General features: G+C 37.2%; 3 protein-coding genes, 1 long non-coding RNA gene and 1 other non-coding gene across 8 annotated transcripts; 4 read left to right on the top strand and 1 right to left on the bottom strand.

The window, feature by feature from the left end:
• Positions 1-88: 88 nt before the first annotated feature.
• LOC113765156 (50S ribosomal protein L33) lies at positions 89-1,688 on the top strand. 3 transcript variants are annotated; one of them, XM_027309237.1, is made up of 3 exons: positions 151-175; positions 965-1,078; positions 1,283-1,688. In XM_027309237.1, exon 3 carries the CDS (start codon positions 1,293-1,295, stop codon positions 1,473-1,475), a length of 183 nt encoding a protein of 60 aa, XP_027165038.1. In that variant the 5' UTR covers positions 151-175; positions 965-1,078; positions 1,283-1,292; the 3' UTR covers positions 1,476-1,688. The 3 variants fall into 3 exon arrangements, with proteins under 3 accessions (XP_027165036.1, XP_027165039.1, XP_027165038.1); XM_027309235.1 differs by lacking the exon at positions 965-1,078 and having other exon boundaries at positions 89-175; XM_027309238.1 differs by lacking the exon at positions 965-1,078 and having other exon boundaries at positions 130-152.
• LOC113767230 lies at positions 824-928 on the top strand. Its single transcript, XR_003467948.1, has one exon. It is a non-coding gene; the product is annotated as a small nucleolar RNA Z107/R87 (small nucleolar RNA).
• A 1,955-nt stretch (positions 1,689-3,643) lies between the features above and the next one.
• On the top strand, positions 3,644-8,118 carry LOC113765730 (probable 1-deoxy-D-xylulose-5-phosphate synthase, chloroplastic). The gene is made up of 10 exons (XM_027309974.1): positions 3,644-4,079; positions 4,411-4,539; positions 4,631-4,795; positions 4,912-5,062; positions 5,461-5,732; positions 5,829-6,102; positions 6,352-6,659; positions 6,773-7,054; positions 7,197-7,481; positions 7,671-8,118. Exons 1-10 carry the CDS (start codon positions 3,942-3,944, stop codon positions 7,818-7,820), a joined length of 2,154 nt encoding a protein of 717 aa, XP_027165775.1. The 5' UTR covers positions 3,644-3,941; the 3' UTR covers positions 7,821-8,118.
• A 968-nt stretch (positions 8,119-9,086) lies between these two features.
• Positions 9,087-12,878, bottom strand: LOC113765749 (tropinone reductase 2-like). The gene is made up of 3 exons (XM_027309994.1): positions 12,778-12,878; positions 12,267-12,474; positions 9,087-10,232 (listed from the first exon to the last, which is right to left on the bottom strand). The coding sequence occupies exons 1-3, from the start codon at positions 12,855-12,857 to the stop codon at positions 10,209-10,211; spliced, it is 312 nt and encodes a 103-aa protein (XP_027165795.1). The 5' UTR covers positions 12,858-12,878; the 3' UTR covers positions 9,087-10,208.
• LOC113765750 lies at positions 11,217-14,353 on the top strand. 2 transcript variants are annotated; one of them, XR_003467780.1, is made up of 3 exons: positions 11,217-11,401; positions 11,514-11,618; positions 13,999-14,353. It is a non-coding gene; the product is annotated as an uncharacterized LOC113765750 (long non-coding RNA). The 2 variants fall into 2 exon arrangements; XR_003467781.1 differs by lacking the exon at positions 13,999-14,353 and adding an exon at positions 12,751-12,824.
• Positions 14,354-14,765: the final 412 nt, after the last annotated feature.

The raw sequence follows: 14,765 nt of genomic DNA, 5'->3' as shown, positions 1-14,765 counted from the left end.
GCTGTGCTAAAATGCGCACTTATCTTACTATGGCAATAAGTCTGTTGTTAGGGGTACTTTTGTCTTTCCGAGAAATATGCCATCGAGCGGTTTTATAAGGGTTCCAAACTTGCTGAATTCAATACTGGAAGTAAAGAAGGCACGGTGGTGGGGGAAGAAAGAACGTATTTTTGCAGTGAGTTCTTTTAGTTTTTCATGATTAATTTCGAGTATTTTGTTGCATATAAAAGTTGTTTTCTTCATCGAATGATCTTTATAATCTCAGCATAAATGTCAATTTTCGTTGAAGTGTTTATTGCTGTTTCTGTATTTATATCTATGCAAATGTTTGGATTCTTGAATATTCTTTTATGAGCAATAGAATTCAAAGGGTTCTGTGTCCAAATCTAAAAGCAGAGTTTATAGGAGTATTGAAACCCATTTACAAAGCAGAAAGCTTTTCTGAAAATAACGGGAAGATTTTGTGTCTGGTGTAAAAAAGAAAAAAAAAGTTTATTATGCTCTTTATTATTTGGCTTTTCTCAGGAAGGAGAAACTTTAGGACTAAAAGAATGCTGTTGGAATTGCGGTTAAGGGAATAAACTGTTACGATACTTGTTAGATGTCTAAGTTAGAAAAACCCACAACATTTCTCGTAAAGCTGTGTGATTGATGCTAAAAATTCTGGTGAAACAATTGAGTTTTTGAAATTTAGTTAGTAACCTGAAATTTTTTAGAAATACGTTCAGCGTCTCATAAATATCGTTTTGTCTGCATACCTGTGTTCTCGCTGTGGAACTGTGAAATGTGCTAGCATGGTTTGGTTATCTTGTTTCTGTTGAAAGATTGCAATGATGATTAGTAACGTTCAAGCTCAACAGACCGGATTGCACAAGGCTTCTGTACTTTAAGGGCTTATGCATGTCGATTTTCTCTTTACCAAGCGATCTCCATTTTCTGAATCTAAAGGTGTCTTTGTGCATAGGAGGTTGCTGGCCTGGATTTTTATGTGAGATTTCCTTGCGTTGATAGAATTCATAGGTGACAGGGGTTACGTTTTGGATTCATCCGATTATTATCAATATCCTTGTTAATTTTGGTATGCCATTTCTAACTGCAACTTTTGTTCTCTGGTCTGGTTATAATCTGCCTTTTACTTTAAAATGCTAAAAAAGGGTTTGTCTTCCATGAATGATGACATAATTGTAATATGGACGTTTGTTTTCTGGGTTTTTAATTGGATGGGGTTCTGTTATGGGTACTGTTTGACAGAGTTTGATGTTTGCTTTGTTTCTTATTTTAGCTTGTACCAAATGGGTGACAAGAAGAAGGCAGGTTCAATTCTAGTGAGGCTTGTCTCTGCAGCTGGTACTGGATTCTTCTATGTGGTTAGGAAGAGCAGGAGGTTTCAGAATACCCAGGCCAAGCTTGAGTTTCGCAAGTATGATCCTCGTGTGAAACGCCATGTTCTCTTCACTGAGGCAAAGATGAAGTGAGAGACACGCAGAATATTTACTCATGGCGATTTAATATCGTTGTCTGTTACATGTGAATTAAATTTTACATGAAAGAAAGCTCATAGTTGTGAAGACAATTTTGATATTTGCTGTATGATGGTTTGACTGTAATATCATGGCAAACTTGTAGCTGAAGCTGGACGACTCTACATTCTTTTAGATTAATAACAGACCTGCAACTTTGGGATGTTATTATCTGCTTCCCCAATATCTAATTCCAGAATTTCTTTGGGCTTTTCAAATTTAGAAGAATACACTTTTGATGCGGGTTGAGCCATTAATTCATGCCTTTACTTGTCTTCATGGTATTTGTGGCTCTGCAATTTCCTCCCGTCATCTTCATAATCCGGAGGTTAGTCTTACTCTTGGCAATTAGGTATGGTGTATCTATTCCGGAATAGGATATACAGCAAGCCCCTTGGTGATGACAATCTTCAGATTGTCCAACTCTGCTTGGCTATTTCAGGGGTCATGTAAATGTCCTGAAGCTGCATGTGGGGTGTTCATTTGGGTGTCTTTGAACCTTGGTTCTTGAGGGTGACATGTTCTTGAATCCAATTTAGTTGACTTGTGTAGTTGTCAGCAAAAAGGCAGAGTGAAGCGTGATTGAATTTTATACTGGCAGATTTAGATGATCCGTGCGGTTCAGTTCATCTAGTTGATTTGGTGCCGTATAAAATTGAATGCTTGATCACTTGCAATGCTGCCGTTGCCTGCGTGGCTAAATTCTAGTTTCAAGTGTATATATAGTTCCCTCTTGTCCATTTAGTACTCCCCTGTTCCACTTTGATTGATAGTCCTGTTTTCTTTCTTCTTCTATCCTAAATTGTAATTCATTTTCTAATTGAAAAATGTAGTTATCTTTTAATTTCTCTAAAATACCTTTATTTAATGTAGGTTGTTATTAGTATAAATTATTTTATTTAATATAGATTATTATTGAATATAACTTACCGCATTAAATGCATTTAGATTTTCTAAAATATATTGATATATGAAAAGTCAATTTTGTTATTCTTTCAAGCTTATTTATATCAGTAGAGAAACAAATGATGTGAAATAAGGATTGATTTTTTCTTGACCATCAATTCAAGTTACCATGAATAATTAATATAAAGTTGTATTCTATTTAATGTAAGGATGTTTTAGAAAAATAACAATCTAATTTATTTTTTCAACAAAGTTAACTACTTTTTTTTAAAACTGTGTGAAAAAAAAATAAAGACCATCAAAATAGGATTTCAACTGTGTGAAAAAAAAACTATAACCGGCGGAGGGAGTACTATAATAACACATCAATGGATCGCCTTGCATCAACATGTATCATGAAGGCCGCGATTCCTATGCTTTTGGCACCACCTGCATATTAATCACTGGTCACTTAGCATAATCGACTCCTAAGATGGTATGGTATCCATTCAAGATGGATGATTAGGTAGGAAATCTGAACATTAAAGAGTATAATGATGGCTGATAATACAAGCACATACAATTGTTTCAATCGAAGCACTGAATTGAGAGATAAATGCTAATAATGAGCAAGATAGGGCACTAAAAGCAAAAAGAGAAACATCTTAAAAAAAATTTTAGTGGGAAATGGGGAATGCATTCAATTTAATTAAATGCTTCCACGCGTTAGCTGCACCACAGTGCGCCCCATTCTGTAGTATTCCATCTTTCGTTTATCGCATAGATGGAAAAAGTTGGGCAGGCAGATCCTGCAATTGCACTTTTTCTCCGGACTACAAGGTGCACTTTAAGGTGGCAAATGCAGGACCAATGAATTTGATTAGCCAAGTCAGAAGCCTGAAATCTTTTCATTAGACAGCTTTTAATCCTTGTATTTGGAGAATTATTTACTTACCTTAACCAACTTGAAAGTGGAACGGGATCCTATCAAAAATCAGAGTCAAATATACAACTGACATTTGACACCACTTCTTCCCTAGTTGAAGAAAAGATGGAAAAACACGTAGAATCTATCCAGACCATAGTGCTCCTACGTTATCACCACATCTCTCTATCCATTTGGGATTTCTTCCAACGTGGCCCAATCAAAAGATACCAGACCATTTGACTCCTGCATCACTTTCCAATTTTGCAGTATAAATAGGTCCAAAGCAACTTTCTTCAATTCTGCACTTTCAGTTCACAGAGAAGAAGATTCATACATCCCTCTAGTCTGCAATCCACATTCTCCACCCACAATCCGCCATTTCAGCACGATCATTTGCAGTTCTTGCCTTCTAATTTCACACACAGCACACACACTTCATCCAGTCAGAGCTCATTGCTTCTTTCTTTTGCCATTCTTACCTTGTATAGCAGCAGTGAAACCAGAACTGATCCCTGGAGCTGGAATCATATCTTGGGTTGCTTTTCTTGTCAACCCTTTTGTTCATTTTTATTGGGTTTTCAAGCTTAGGCCTATAAAGTGTATGCATCATGGCTTTAAGTACATTTGCGTTCCCTGGAAATTTAAGCGGGGCAGTCGTCCCAGATTCCATAAAGCGGAGTCTTCTCTATTCTAGCTGGCTCTATGGGACAGATCAGCATCTTCATATTCAATCCATGAATAACCAGGTTTGACATCTTTCTGATGATTTAGCTCAAAATAAAATCTTTACAAAACTATCATTGAATGGATATCCTGATAGCCCCTTTTGGATAAAAACTAGTTTTTCATTCCTTCTCACCTGATCACGCCGTTTAACTTGTATTTGTGCGCTTTTTCGTTTGTGTTTGTTCCGTCGGTACTGATAACTTTGTGCTTACCATTGCTGTTATTAAATTGACATTGAATTATCTGTTGTTCTTCTTGCATTTTGTTGAGAGGTACTGTGTTTATCATTACATATCTTAGTATTGGACTTCTTGAATGAAACGTTGGTTTTGGACTCATTTTGTTGTAAAGGTCACAAAAAAGTCCAGTGGAGTTCGGGCATCACTGTCAGAAAGAGGGGAGTATTACTCGCAGAGACCACCAACTCCTCTACTGGACACTATCAATTATCCAATTCACATGAAAAATCTTTCTACTAAGGTGACTACATGTTTGATGAAGTTGTGTAATAATGATTGCTTGTAATGTATATTATTAACTGTCTGAAATTTAAAGCAATTTCTTGATTCAGGAATTGAAACAACTTGCAGATGAACTGCGTTCAGATATCATTTTTAATGTTTCAAAGACTGGAGGTCATCTTGGTTCGAGCCTCGGTGTTGTTGAGTTAACTGTGGCTCTTCATTACGTATTCAACTGCCCCCAAGATAAGATACTTTGGGATGTTGGTCATCAGGTAATGATTTAACCTTGATGGAGAGTAGACTATATGGATGGTGTAGTTTCTAAATTGTTTTATGCCTCTAAATTGTTTAATGAAGGTTAACAATGGTCTTCTATTCTATTCTGCAGTCCTACCCTCATAAGATTTTAACTGGGAGGAGAGACAAAATGCCAACTTTAAGACAGACAGATGGACTGTCAGGGTTCACTAAGCGATCTGAAAGTGAATATGATTGCTTTGGTGCTGGTCACAGTTCTACCACCATCTCTGCTGGCCTAGGTAATTTGTTTCTTCTGGTCAAGAATTGAGTTTGGAATTGGTAGGATTTTTACATTAACTGAAAAGGACCTCAATGTTTAAGTTTTATATGAAAATCCTTTTCAAGAAATGCATGCTTTGTAGATTGAATTTTGTATCCTTTGACATGAAAATTAGTACTTTTATTTTAGTGAAATTTCAGGTTCTACTAGCAGGGAGGGGGGGGGGGGGTTCTGGATTCTTTTGGCATAGTTGTTTGTGCTGTAAATATCCATGAAAACCTATCCTACTTCATCTCACTCCAGTAGATGTCCCTTTATTGCGCAGCATGACAATAGCTCTTTATTGATATTATTAATCTTTATTCTAGTTAACTATTAAGATCCAGCATATGATTCTTTTAGATTTTTTGTGGACAGGAATGGCTGTAGGAAGGGATTTGAAGGGAAGAAAAAACAATGTGGTTGCAGTTATTGGTGATGGTGCTATGACAGCAGGTCAGGCTTATGAAGCCATGAACAATGCTGGATACCTGGATTCTGACATGATCGTTATTCTGAATGACAACAAACAAGTATCCTTGCCCACTGCGACACTAGATGGGCCCATACCTCCAGTAGGAGCTCTGAGTAGTGCTTTGAGTCGGTTGCAGTCCAACAGGCCTCTTAGAGAACTAAGAGAAGTTGCCAAGGTTTGAATACTTCAATAGGACAAAGAATGTGGCAAGCTTTTCTTTTCTGCCCTGGGTTAATGTGGATAACATTTTTTCTGGTAATGGAAAATGCAGGGGGTTACCAAGCAGATTGGTGGTCCAGTGCATGAGCTTGCAGCAAAAGTTGATGAATATGCTCGTGGCTTGATCAGTGGTTCTGGATCCACTCTATTTGAAGAACTTGGGTTTTATTATATTGGTCCGGTAGATGGTCACAACATTGATGATCTCGTTACAATTCTTAAAGAAGTTAAGAGTACTAAAACAACTGGTCCAGTGCTGATCCATGTTGTGACTGAGAAAGGCAGAGGTTATCCATATGCTGAAAAAGCTGCAGACAAGTACCACGGTAAAGTATACCTTACAAAGTTGCAGAATTATTGTCAGATCAAGTTAGATTGAGAATTGAGAGTTTATTGTTTTTGAAAACTCATCATCCAGGACTTACTTTCTCTGAATTTGAAAAAAAAAAAAAATCAATTAGTAGATCTTGATCAGGGAGGTGCTGAACATGATGTGAGACAACCTGATGTATCTTTTGCATGCACGCAGTTTTTTAATTTAATAAAAAGCTCATTAGCAGATTTGCCTTTTGCAGGAGTTGTGAAGTTTGATCCAGCAACAGGAAAGCAATTCAAAACCAGTGCCAAAACTCAGTCTTACACAACATACTTTGCAGAGGCTCTGATTGCTGAAGCAGAAGTAGACAAAGACATAGTTGCAATCCATGCAGCAATGGGAGGTGGAACAGGCTTGAACATTTTCCTTCGTCGTTTCCCAACACGATGTTTTGATGTTGGGATAGCAGAACAGCATGCTGTTACCTTTGCTGCTGGTTTGGCCTGTGAAGGCCTAAAGCCTTTTTGTGCAATCTACTCATCTTTCATGCAAAGGGCCTATGACCAGGTAAGCCAAGACGCTTCCCACTTTGTCCAATTCAATTTTTATAATCTACAATGGTTGTCATTTTTTTTTTTTAGCTTGCAGATCTGTTAACTCAATGGCTTTGCTTATATTAGGTAGTGCATGATGTGGATTTGCAAAAGCTGCCAGTGAGGTTTGCAATGGACAGAGGTGGTCTGGTTGGAGCAGATGGTCCTACACATTGTGGGGCTTTTGATGTAACATTTATGGCATGCCTTCCAAACATGGTGGTGATGGCTCCTTCAGATGAAGCTGAACTATTTCACATGGTTGCTACTGCTGCTGCCATAGATGATAGACCTAGCTGCTTCCGTTATCCTAGAGGGAATGGGATAGGTGTAGAGTTGCCGCTGGGAAACAAAGGCATTCCTCTTGAGGTATGGTTAAACATTTTTATTTATTTATTTATTTGGTATGGTTAAACACTTCATTTAAGTGTCCAAGTGCTGAAGGGAACTTCAAGAAACTGAGCTATGTGAATCTAAACTGATATTTACACAAAAAAAAAAAAAATTTCAGGTTGGGAAAGGTAGAATATTGATTGAAGGGGAAAGAGTGGCTCTCTTGGGCTATGGAACAGCAGTTCAAAGCTGTTTGGCTGCAGCTACCTTAGTAGAAGCCCATGGTTTGCGGCTAACAGTTGCAGATGCACGCTTCTGCAAGCCATTAGATCATTCTCTCATACGCAGCTTGGCAAATTCTCATGAGGTCTTGATTACTGTTGAAGAAGGATCAATTGGCGGTTTTGGATCTCATGTTGCTCAGTTTATGGCTCTTAATGGGCTTCTTGATGGAAAATTAAAGGTATGAATTTGAGGTTCCATGAGATTCTTAGATAAGTTAATCTAGTATCTAATGCAATTGTCAACTAGTTTAGGTAAAAGGGATGTTAAAGGCTAGCTGATGAACTTCAAAATGGCTTGAATTTACACGTCGTAGTCAATCACCAATCTTGCTTAAAAGAACTAATTAGCCTCTTTGAAACTTTTACAGTGGAGGCCACTGGTACTTCCTGATCGATATATTGACCATGGATCTCCAGCTGATCAAGTGGAAGAAGCTGGTCTGACGCCATCTCATATTGCAGCAACTGTATTTAACATACTTGGACAAAAAAGAGAAGCTCTAGAAATCATGTCATGAATGTATGGTTTTAGTTTGTCTGAAATATCCGTACAAAATATAATATAGTGAAAATTGGACTTCAATCTTTCATCACCTAGAATGTAGTCTTAGCTTAATATGCAAAGTTATGTCACTAGATATTGATGCAGAAATTAGCCAAAAACACTGAGCATCCCCGTGTAACATACATGCATACATTAGCATAGCACATATACATCCCCTACATTTTCCCTGCCCTGGTTTGTCCAAGATTTGAACATTTTTCCTTGAATGGCTGCCTGCCGAATTTCAGTTTAGGCTTTTGGATATTGTACTACTATATTCCCTTGAACGAAAAAGAAATTGCAATTCAGGAAATAAGTTTGTATGCATCCGAAGTAAATTTCCTAAAGATAGTAGAATAAGAAAACATTTTATTAATACGACTTGGCAATTGGAAAAAGAACAGAATTTGAAATCTACTGTTAAGGACACTATGAAGGGGTTCTGGGCTAAGCATCGAACTTGCGTCTTCCAACAATAGATGAATTGCACTTGACCAGTGGAATATGATGATTGCTCAGTGGATTTTTTTGACCTCAAGAAATCAAAAGATGTCTAAATGTAGTAAACTCCCCAAGAAAAAGAGGAAAGCCTAATGCCTTGAAAACTTTAGGATTTGTCTAGCTTATAATTGGAGGATGTGGCTGAATAGGAGTAGAAAATGTGCACACTTTAGGGTCAAAATTTAAAGTGCATGGCGCACTTCTGGTCACTTCAGTTTGGCAAGTGTCTATTCTATCTTTCCACACGGGGAAGTATGATATGATAGGACCGCCATGCAATCCGTGGCACCGGCAGGAGGAAGAATCAGCACAAGTACTAGGACACTAGAGGTAAATCTAGTCTCTGTCCATTGTATGTATTGGCCACATTAGGCGACAATGCAACATGGCCACAGAAATAAGTTACTTCTTAAAGATGGTTCGTTTTCTTGATTTTAATAAATATTTCATGTTTGTGGCTATCATTTATATGATTTTTAGTTGTTTTTTTATAGATAAACTTTTGGCAAAATAATGAACGGAGGAGTTTTATAATTCGAGTACGTTCCATTTGTTCCAGAGACTTTGTCGCAAAACTGTTAGGTTTTGGGTTCAAATTTTCCATCGCTCTCTTTCTCTCTCTGCTTCTTAACTTTCATCCCCAACTCCAGTGGGAAAAAAAATTTTAAAAACAAAAAAGATCCAAAACCGCCAATATGAGAAGGCCTAATGATAAAGAAAAATCAGGTACTCGAGGACATGAGACAACTTTAAACTTTCATCAGCATAAAACTGGCTAGTTTGTGGCAAATAAAAAAAGTAATTGCGCACTTCACTTGTAATAAAAGCCTAAGGCCAAGAATTCAAGGATAATAGTGCGATTCGAATCTCGGTCCACTCTTTAATTGAACTCAATGATGGATGTGACAGAGTCAAAGGTTGTTGCAATTGCTGCCACTTGTTTTCAGTCTCATTGAAGAGTTTTGCTTCCCTGAGATCATTCAGCCAAGAAACTGCTAAACCGATCAAAAGCAATTCTGCTCTCAGACAGCAAACGGAACAGAAAGTTAATGGAATCATCAAAGAAGTTCGGAAAGCGCAAGGCAAGAGTCTTAGGACGACAAGCCCACAACAAACAAGAAACCAGATGAATTGACGAATATCCACAATCCAATGTTAACTTCAATGTCTCTACGTCAACAGCAGCAGCACAGACTTGAAGGGGAAACAGAAGGTCGTCCGTTACCTTCACATAGAAAGGTGCGGGGTACTTTATGTGGAGTGAAACTGTCAATGGGGTCAAATCTGATAGCATTTTGTTCAACTTGATAAACCAATAGTGCTCGACTGGCATATGCAAGATAAACGACACACCATTTGAGTTTGATTTTTAGGCAAGATGACACAATTTGTCACCAAAGACGGATTGGCCAGGATTTCTAATTCATCAAAACTAGTATCCAAGAAAGTGAGATTTGGAGTATCAATCTCTACTTTCTCGGGCGGTGGTTTTGAACTAGAGAAAATGTGGACGATTTCGATGTGCTTCAGGCAGTGACTTACAAGGTTATTTTTATCAAATCCAAGGAAACTATCGACCTTGAGAAACTCAATATGCGGAAACCTGTTCACCAAGGTACTGAAAAACGTAGGTCTGAGACATGTCGAGTTCAATGACAGCTTCTTCAACTAATTATTTTGAGCACGTGCATGCAACTCATGTACTTGGTGCGGAAGCCGGCATCGGCAATTAAGACAAAGCTCTGTTAATGAAGAAGAAGATGAAGATTCATCATCTCCAAAGATGATATTCTCCGGTAAAGTATACATTAATGTACTCCCCCAAATTTGCTCGACAGAGATCCGAAGCACCTTCAGGCCTTTATCTACAGCTATTCCCAGCCATCTGTCAATTAGAAGATTGTCAGCAGGGTTGGTCAAAATCATAGAAAGATTTTCCTCTTGAATATGATCTCCCTATCTTCCCAATGTGCTGCTGACATAATTCTTGAACCTCTGGCTGTAGTTTAAGGAATCTTCTTGGAATTGCTTGCAGAGGGCGCGCTTGCTTATTTTATGGGCACTTGAATTATTGGTGTGTTTTTGAAGAAGAGATAATGAAATTCCAATATAGGTTTGTTAAGCCATGCACTCAACCAAGCCTTGGATAGAACACAAGCTCTGGCTTGCTCTTTTGCGTTGAGGTATGAGAGGATAAGCTGGATAATATCCTCCAGCATCCACTGCAGCCGTGATATTGCTTCTTCCATGGCTTTGGATCTCCACGAAACTGATAATGATTTCCGGCTGCTCGTTTAGTTTAGTTTAGTTTTAGTTACCCTTCTTGCGCAAACCCTACCACTACTTCTTAACATCATAGTACCTGTATCCTTAGCACAGGAGTATTACTTATCCTTAGCAGAAGAGTATTACTCAGTCGATTTAGGAAAAGGATTTTAATATGGAAGGCGGTTTACTTTTTTTTTTTTTTTTTTTCCTTTCCTATTTTTGGGCTTTTTACACAGTAATCTACTTTAGTTAAGAGGACAATGCTACAGTGCCTATAGTTATGGTAACGATGTTAAGGAAACCTACTATTACAGGTTTCTATTACCTTTAGTGACAAATCAAATTTTTTAGCGACTTTTTAAATATTATATTAAAATAATTAATATTAACTTTAGTAAGTTTTTAATTAAAACTAGTAAGTATATGCCTGAAAGATAAGTTTTAGTCAAAAATCAAAATTTACCCTTTCAATAATTTAATTTACTTATTATTTGACAAATGTTACTTGTGTTTAATTTAAACTTACTAATACTAAAAGTAAAAAATTTACATATTAAAGTAAAAAAATAATCGGTTTCTGAAAACGGTTTGGGTTTCCACCTCTCCAAAGTTGCTTCCCTTCTTTTTATTTTCTTCTCACCTCACGGAAGATTGTAGAAAATTTTTCTTGGAAAAGGAAGGAGTACAATCATCATCTTATGGAACGGGATTAGCTTTAGCTAAAATTTAGAAAACTGATCAAGCGGGCTAAGCAATTCTATCATATCTTCAGGCTGAACTCTTCTGGTAGGTTTCATGCCTCAGTCTCTTTTTCTACCTTTTACTAAGCATTGATTCTCATTTCGGTCAATCAATTGGCCTGCCTAGGCGTGGAGGAAAAGCTAAATATGCTTTATAGATATCACAGGTTCAGGAGAAAGGGTTTCCCCCCTATCAAACACAACAAAAGGGTTAGCAACTGTGGTAGCCAATCAAAGAACATATGAAAAATAGCGGTGACGAGGTTAGACCATCATGTTCTCTTGAAATCGTTTGATTATATTGCTGTAATTTATTTATATTTCATTTGTTTTGTTTGTCAAGATTTTCTTGCGAAATCAGGGCTGAGAATTTGAAGAATTTATTGCAATTTTGGGGCTGAAAATGTCCGTTAAAACATCTAGGACATGGTTGTAGTTTTGATTGTCTACGAGTAAAATATGCTTAATAGCCATATGAAACATCTAGGAAAGGACTTGAGACTAGGCGTTTAAGTTAAATGTGATTAATTTGTGAATGCATATAAGATGTTTGGTGAAATGTCAAAGAGAAATTTGTGTGTTATGATTGCTACTCTGTGCGGGTGAGAAAATTAAAAGTTCTAATTGCCAAATGGTAATGGCAGTCAAATTGTTAAAAATCTGATGGGAGGCTTCTTAAATTACTCCTTTTTAAGCATACCATTCACTTTCAGCCGGCACATCCTACAAAATATCTGCACTGCAGTCCGCATTTGGGAAATTAATTCAAACCAAGATATCCGAAATATTTCCCCTAAGAATTACTTTGGATGCAAATACTAAAATTCTAAACAGAAATGATGTTTATGATTCTTTAACAAGTCAAGAAATAGATGGACCAACCATTTTTATGGATCAGAATTTGTACTTACCAGTAAGTTCAACTTGCCGTCGAAGGTGGAAGAGACATTCTTTATTAGTTCCTCTCTTTCTGTTCTTGAAGCCTTATCGCAAGTTGAACCATAGACTTTGAAACCCTGTGCTCCCCATTCTTGCAGCCTTTCATTAAGTTCCTTTTGGTTTCTTGAACATGTGTATACTGTGGCTCCAAATCCTGCTAACTCTTCCACTATGGAATGCCTGAAATTTTGGGTCAAATAGTTAAAATGGGGACACGCATTTTGAATGTTGCATTAAAGCTACTAGGGACATAATCGCACATATATACTAGAACCAGTGAAGGAAGTAAGGATTTATGTATACGAAACGAGATATGACCGTGATTGAGTAGGTTTTTCTGCTCATTAAAAGTTGTCCAATTGGTTGTTAACAGTTAACATACCCTTTTGAGGAGTGAATGAGAAAACTAATGTTGAAATGAATTTACTAATTTTTTGATATAAATATAAATACCAGGAACTACATTTGAAGAAATTTGCTTACCCAATGCCTCTGGTGCCACCAGTAACAAGGGCAGTCATTCCATTAAGAGACCACCTACCACTCAATTGTTCACTTGCCATGCTTTCAATGGCTTCCGACTGGGTTGAGAAAAACGCAAGCTGGAGGGAAAGAAATGACCAGATAGATTTCTTATCATGATAAAGATGCAAGGATAGATGATACCTGTATATGTACGCTACCTGTTAAACCACAAAAAGTACTTCAAGATTTTGTGAGATGGGAGGTCAGAGTTTTGAATCTTGCCTTCTATTAATTGTCACTTTATGTAATTTTTTTAAATCCAACAGGTGTCAAGGGGCATCCGTCTAATTCAAAGGTAATTTAGTCTCTTTCTATTCCTAATAATCCAGTTAGAATTGTCCTTTTCCTCGTTATTTAGGAGCAAGAGTAGGTAAAGACATAGATTATTGACATTTGAAAAAAAATCTGCCAAAAGTATAATAATCATTGAAATCTACTATCCATCACAATATTGCACTTAAGCTAATGGTCAGCCGGCTGCAGCCCAATGGCGTAAATATACCAATGGATAAATGTGGTTTTATTGACTAAGATTCCACTGGGGCCCTCTAACATTGTCCTTCAATTAAACAGAGAAAGTGTATGTATATATGTGGTTTGAAGGTCATATTAATGATTTGGGTTACTTGGCTTGGAAGTCTGTGGGAATCGGTCCAAGTTTCATCCATACATATTAATTACCACTGCTTACTTGCTAGGAAGGAGTCTTGCGCCACTCTCAATCATAAGATATGGAGAATTAAGATGACTCCAAGCTCCATAATAAGACAAGCATAGTGGTTGAAGTATTCATAAATACGATTATGTGTATTCTCTTTTTTTTTTGTCCAAAAAATACGACTTTGTGTATTCAAGTAAAAAATTTGGGGGTTTACGCCAATGGGATAGGTAGCAAGTTCAATCAAACTCATTTATTGTAAACTTGTCATTACTAGCTAAAATACTCCAAATGAATGATTTTTATTCTTATGTTCTCAAATAAATGAATTATCTACTTCGATTTTTTCGAGCATTAAAATTGGTACAGGTGGTTTACTATAGAAATGTGTCTCACATGGCTTGTTCTGCTGCTAAAGCTTAGGGGCTTGAAGCACGTATACGTTTTACTATTATTCTTGTCATCATTTGGTTATTTCCGCTTCCAGATATGCTAAAACTGAAAGTCATGTTCTTTTTCAGTACTGGATAGCTCAACGGGATGGAATAAGTGAAAGGAAGCAGGGAAGATTAGCATTAATCATGAAATTCCATATGGATGGTTCTAGTCAAACATGGGGTGCATCGGACACAGTCTCTCTTTTGGTCTTAGTTGTTATAGGTGTTTTCTGATTGCGCTACTACTTTTGTAGTTGTGACCCTGTCACATTTTGTTCAGCTTAGTCAGGGACTATTATGCAGTAGTTGTTCTAATGCTTAACCATGATAAAACCTCAGTAGTTTTATATAAGCAGCTACTTACTACATGCTACATTTTGCTGTAAAGTACTATGGAGGATGCCCTTACCACATTAATAGCGGTGTAACATCCATTCTATCGTAGGAGCACGTACTCTTATTTATTTCTGCGAGCATTAGAAGTTTTTACTCCAAAACGAATGTATCGTTTCGTTTGGACCAAAAAAATGTGTTGCTTTCCTATATAGACTGACGGCATTTTTATGAGAGAGCATCGGCCTTTGTGAATTTAAGTGCCGCGATTTCCTCAGTAAGCCATTAGCAGAAGTCCAAACAAATACTATCTTCCCACGTCCTCTACGAATAAACAACGAATCCACCTTTCTATTTAATGACAATCTGCCATTAGGAATAATGGGACAAACTTTTAGCTAGGCACCTGCATCATATTAACAGTTAATTCCTGCACCATGGACATAGAAGAACCAAGCAGCTCAACTTTCCAATCCCGCCAAAAAGATGACAATGGATGGATCACTTTTCCTTTTATC

The sequence above is a fragment of the Coffea eugenioides genome, chromosome 3 (genome assembly GCF_003713205.1).
Source record: "Coffea eugenioides isolate CCC68of chromosome 3, Ceug_1.0, whole genome shotgun sequence".
In the NCBI taxonomy this organism is placed as follows: domain Eukaryota; kingdom Viridiplantae; phylum Streptophyta; class Magnoliopsida; order Gentianales; family Rubiaceae; genus Coffea; species Coffea eugenioides.
The sequence above is the reverse complement of the archived record's forward strand: the minus strand, read 5'-3'. Positions and strand labels throughout refer to the sequence as shown.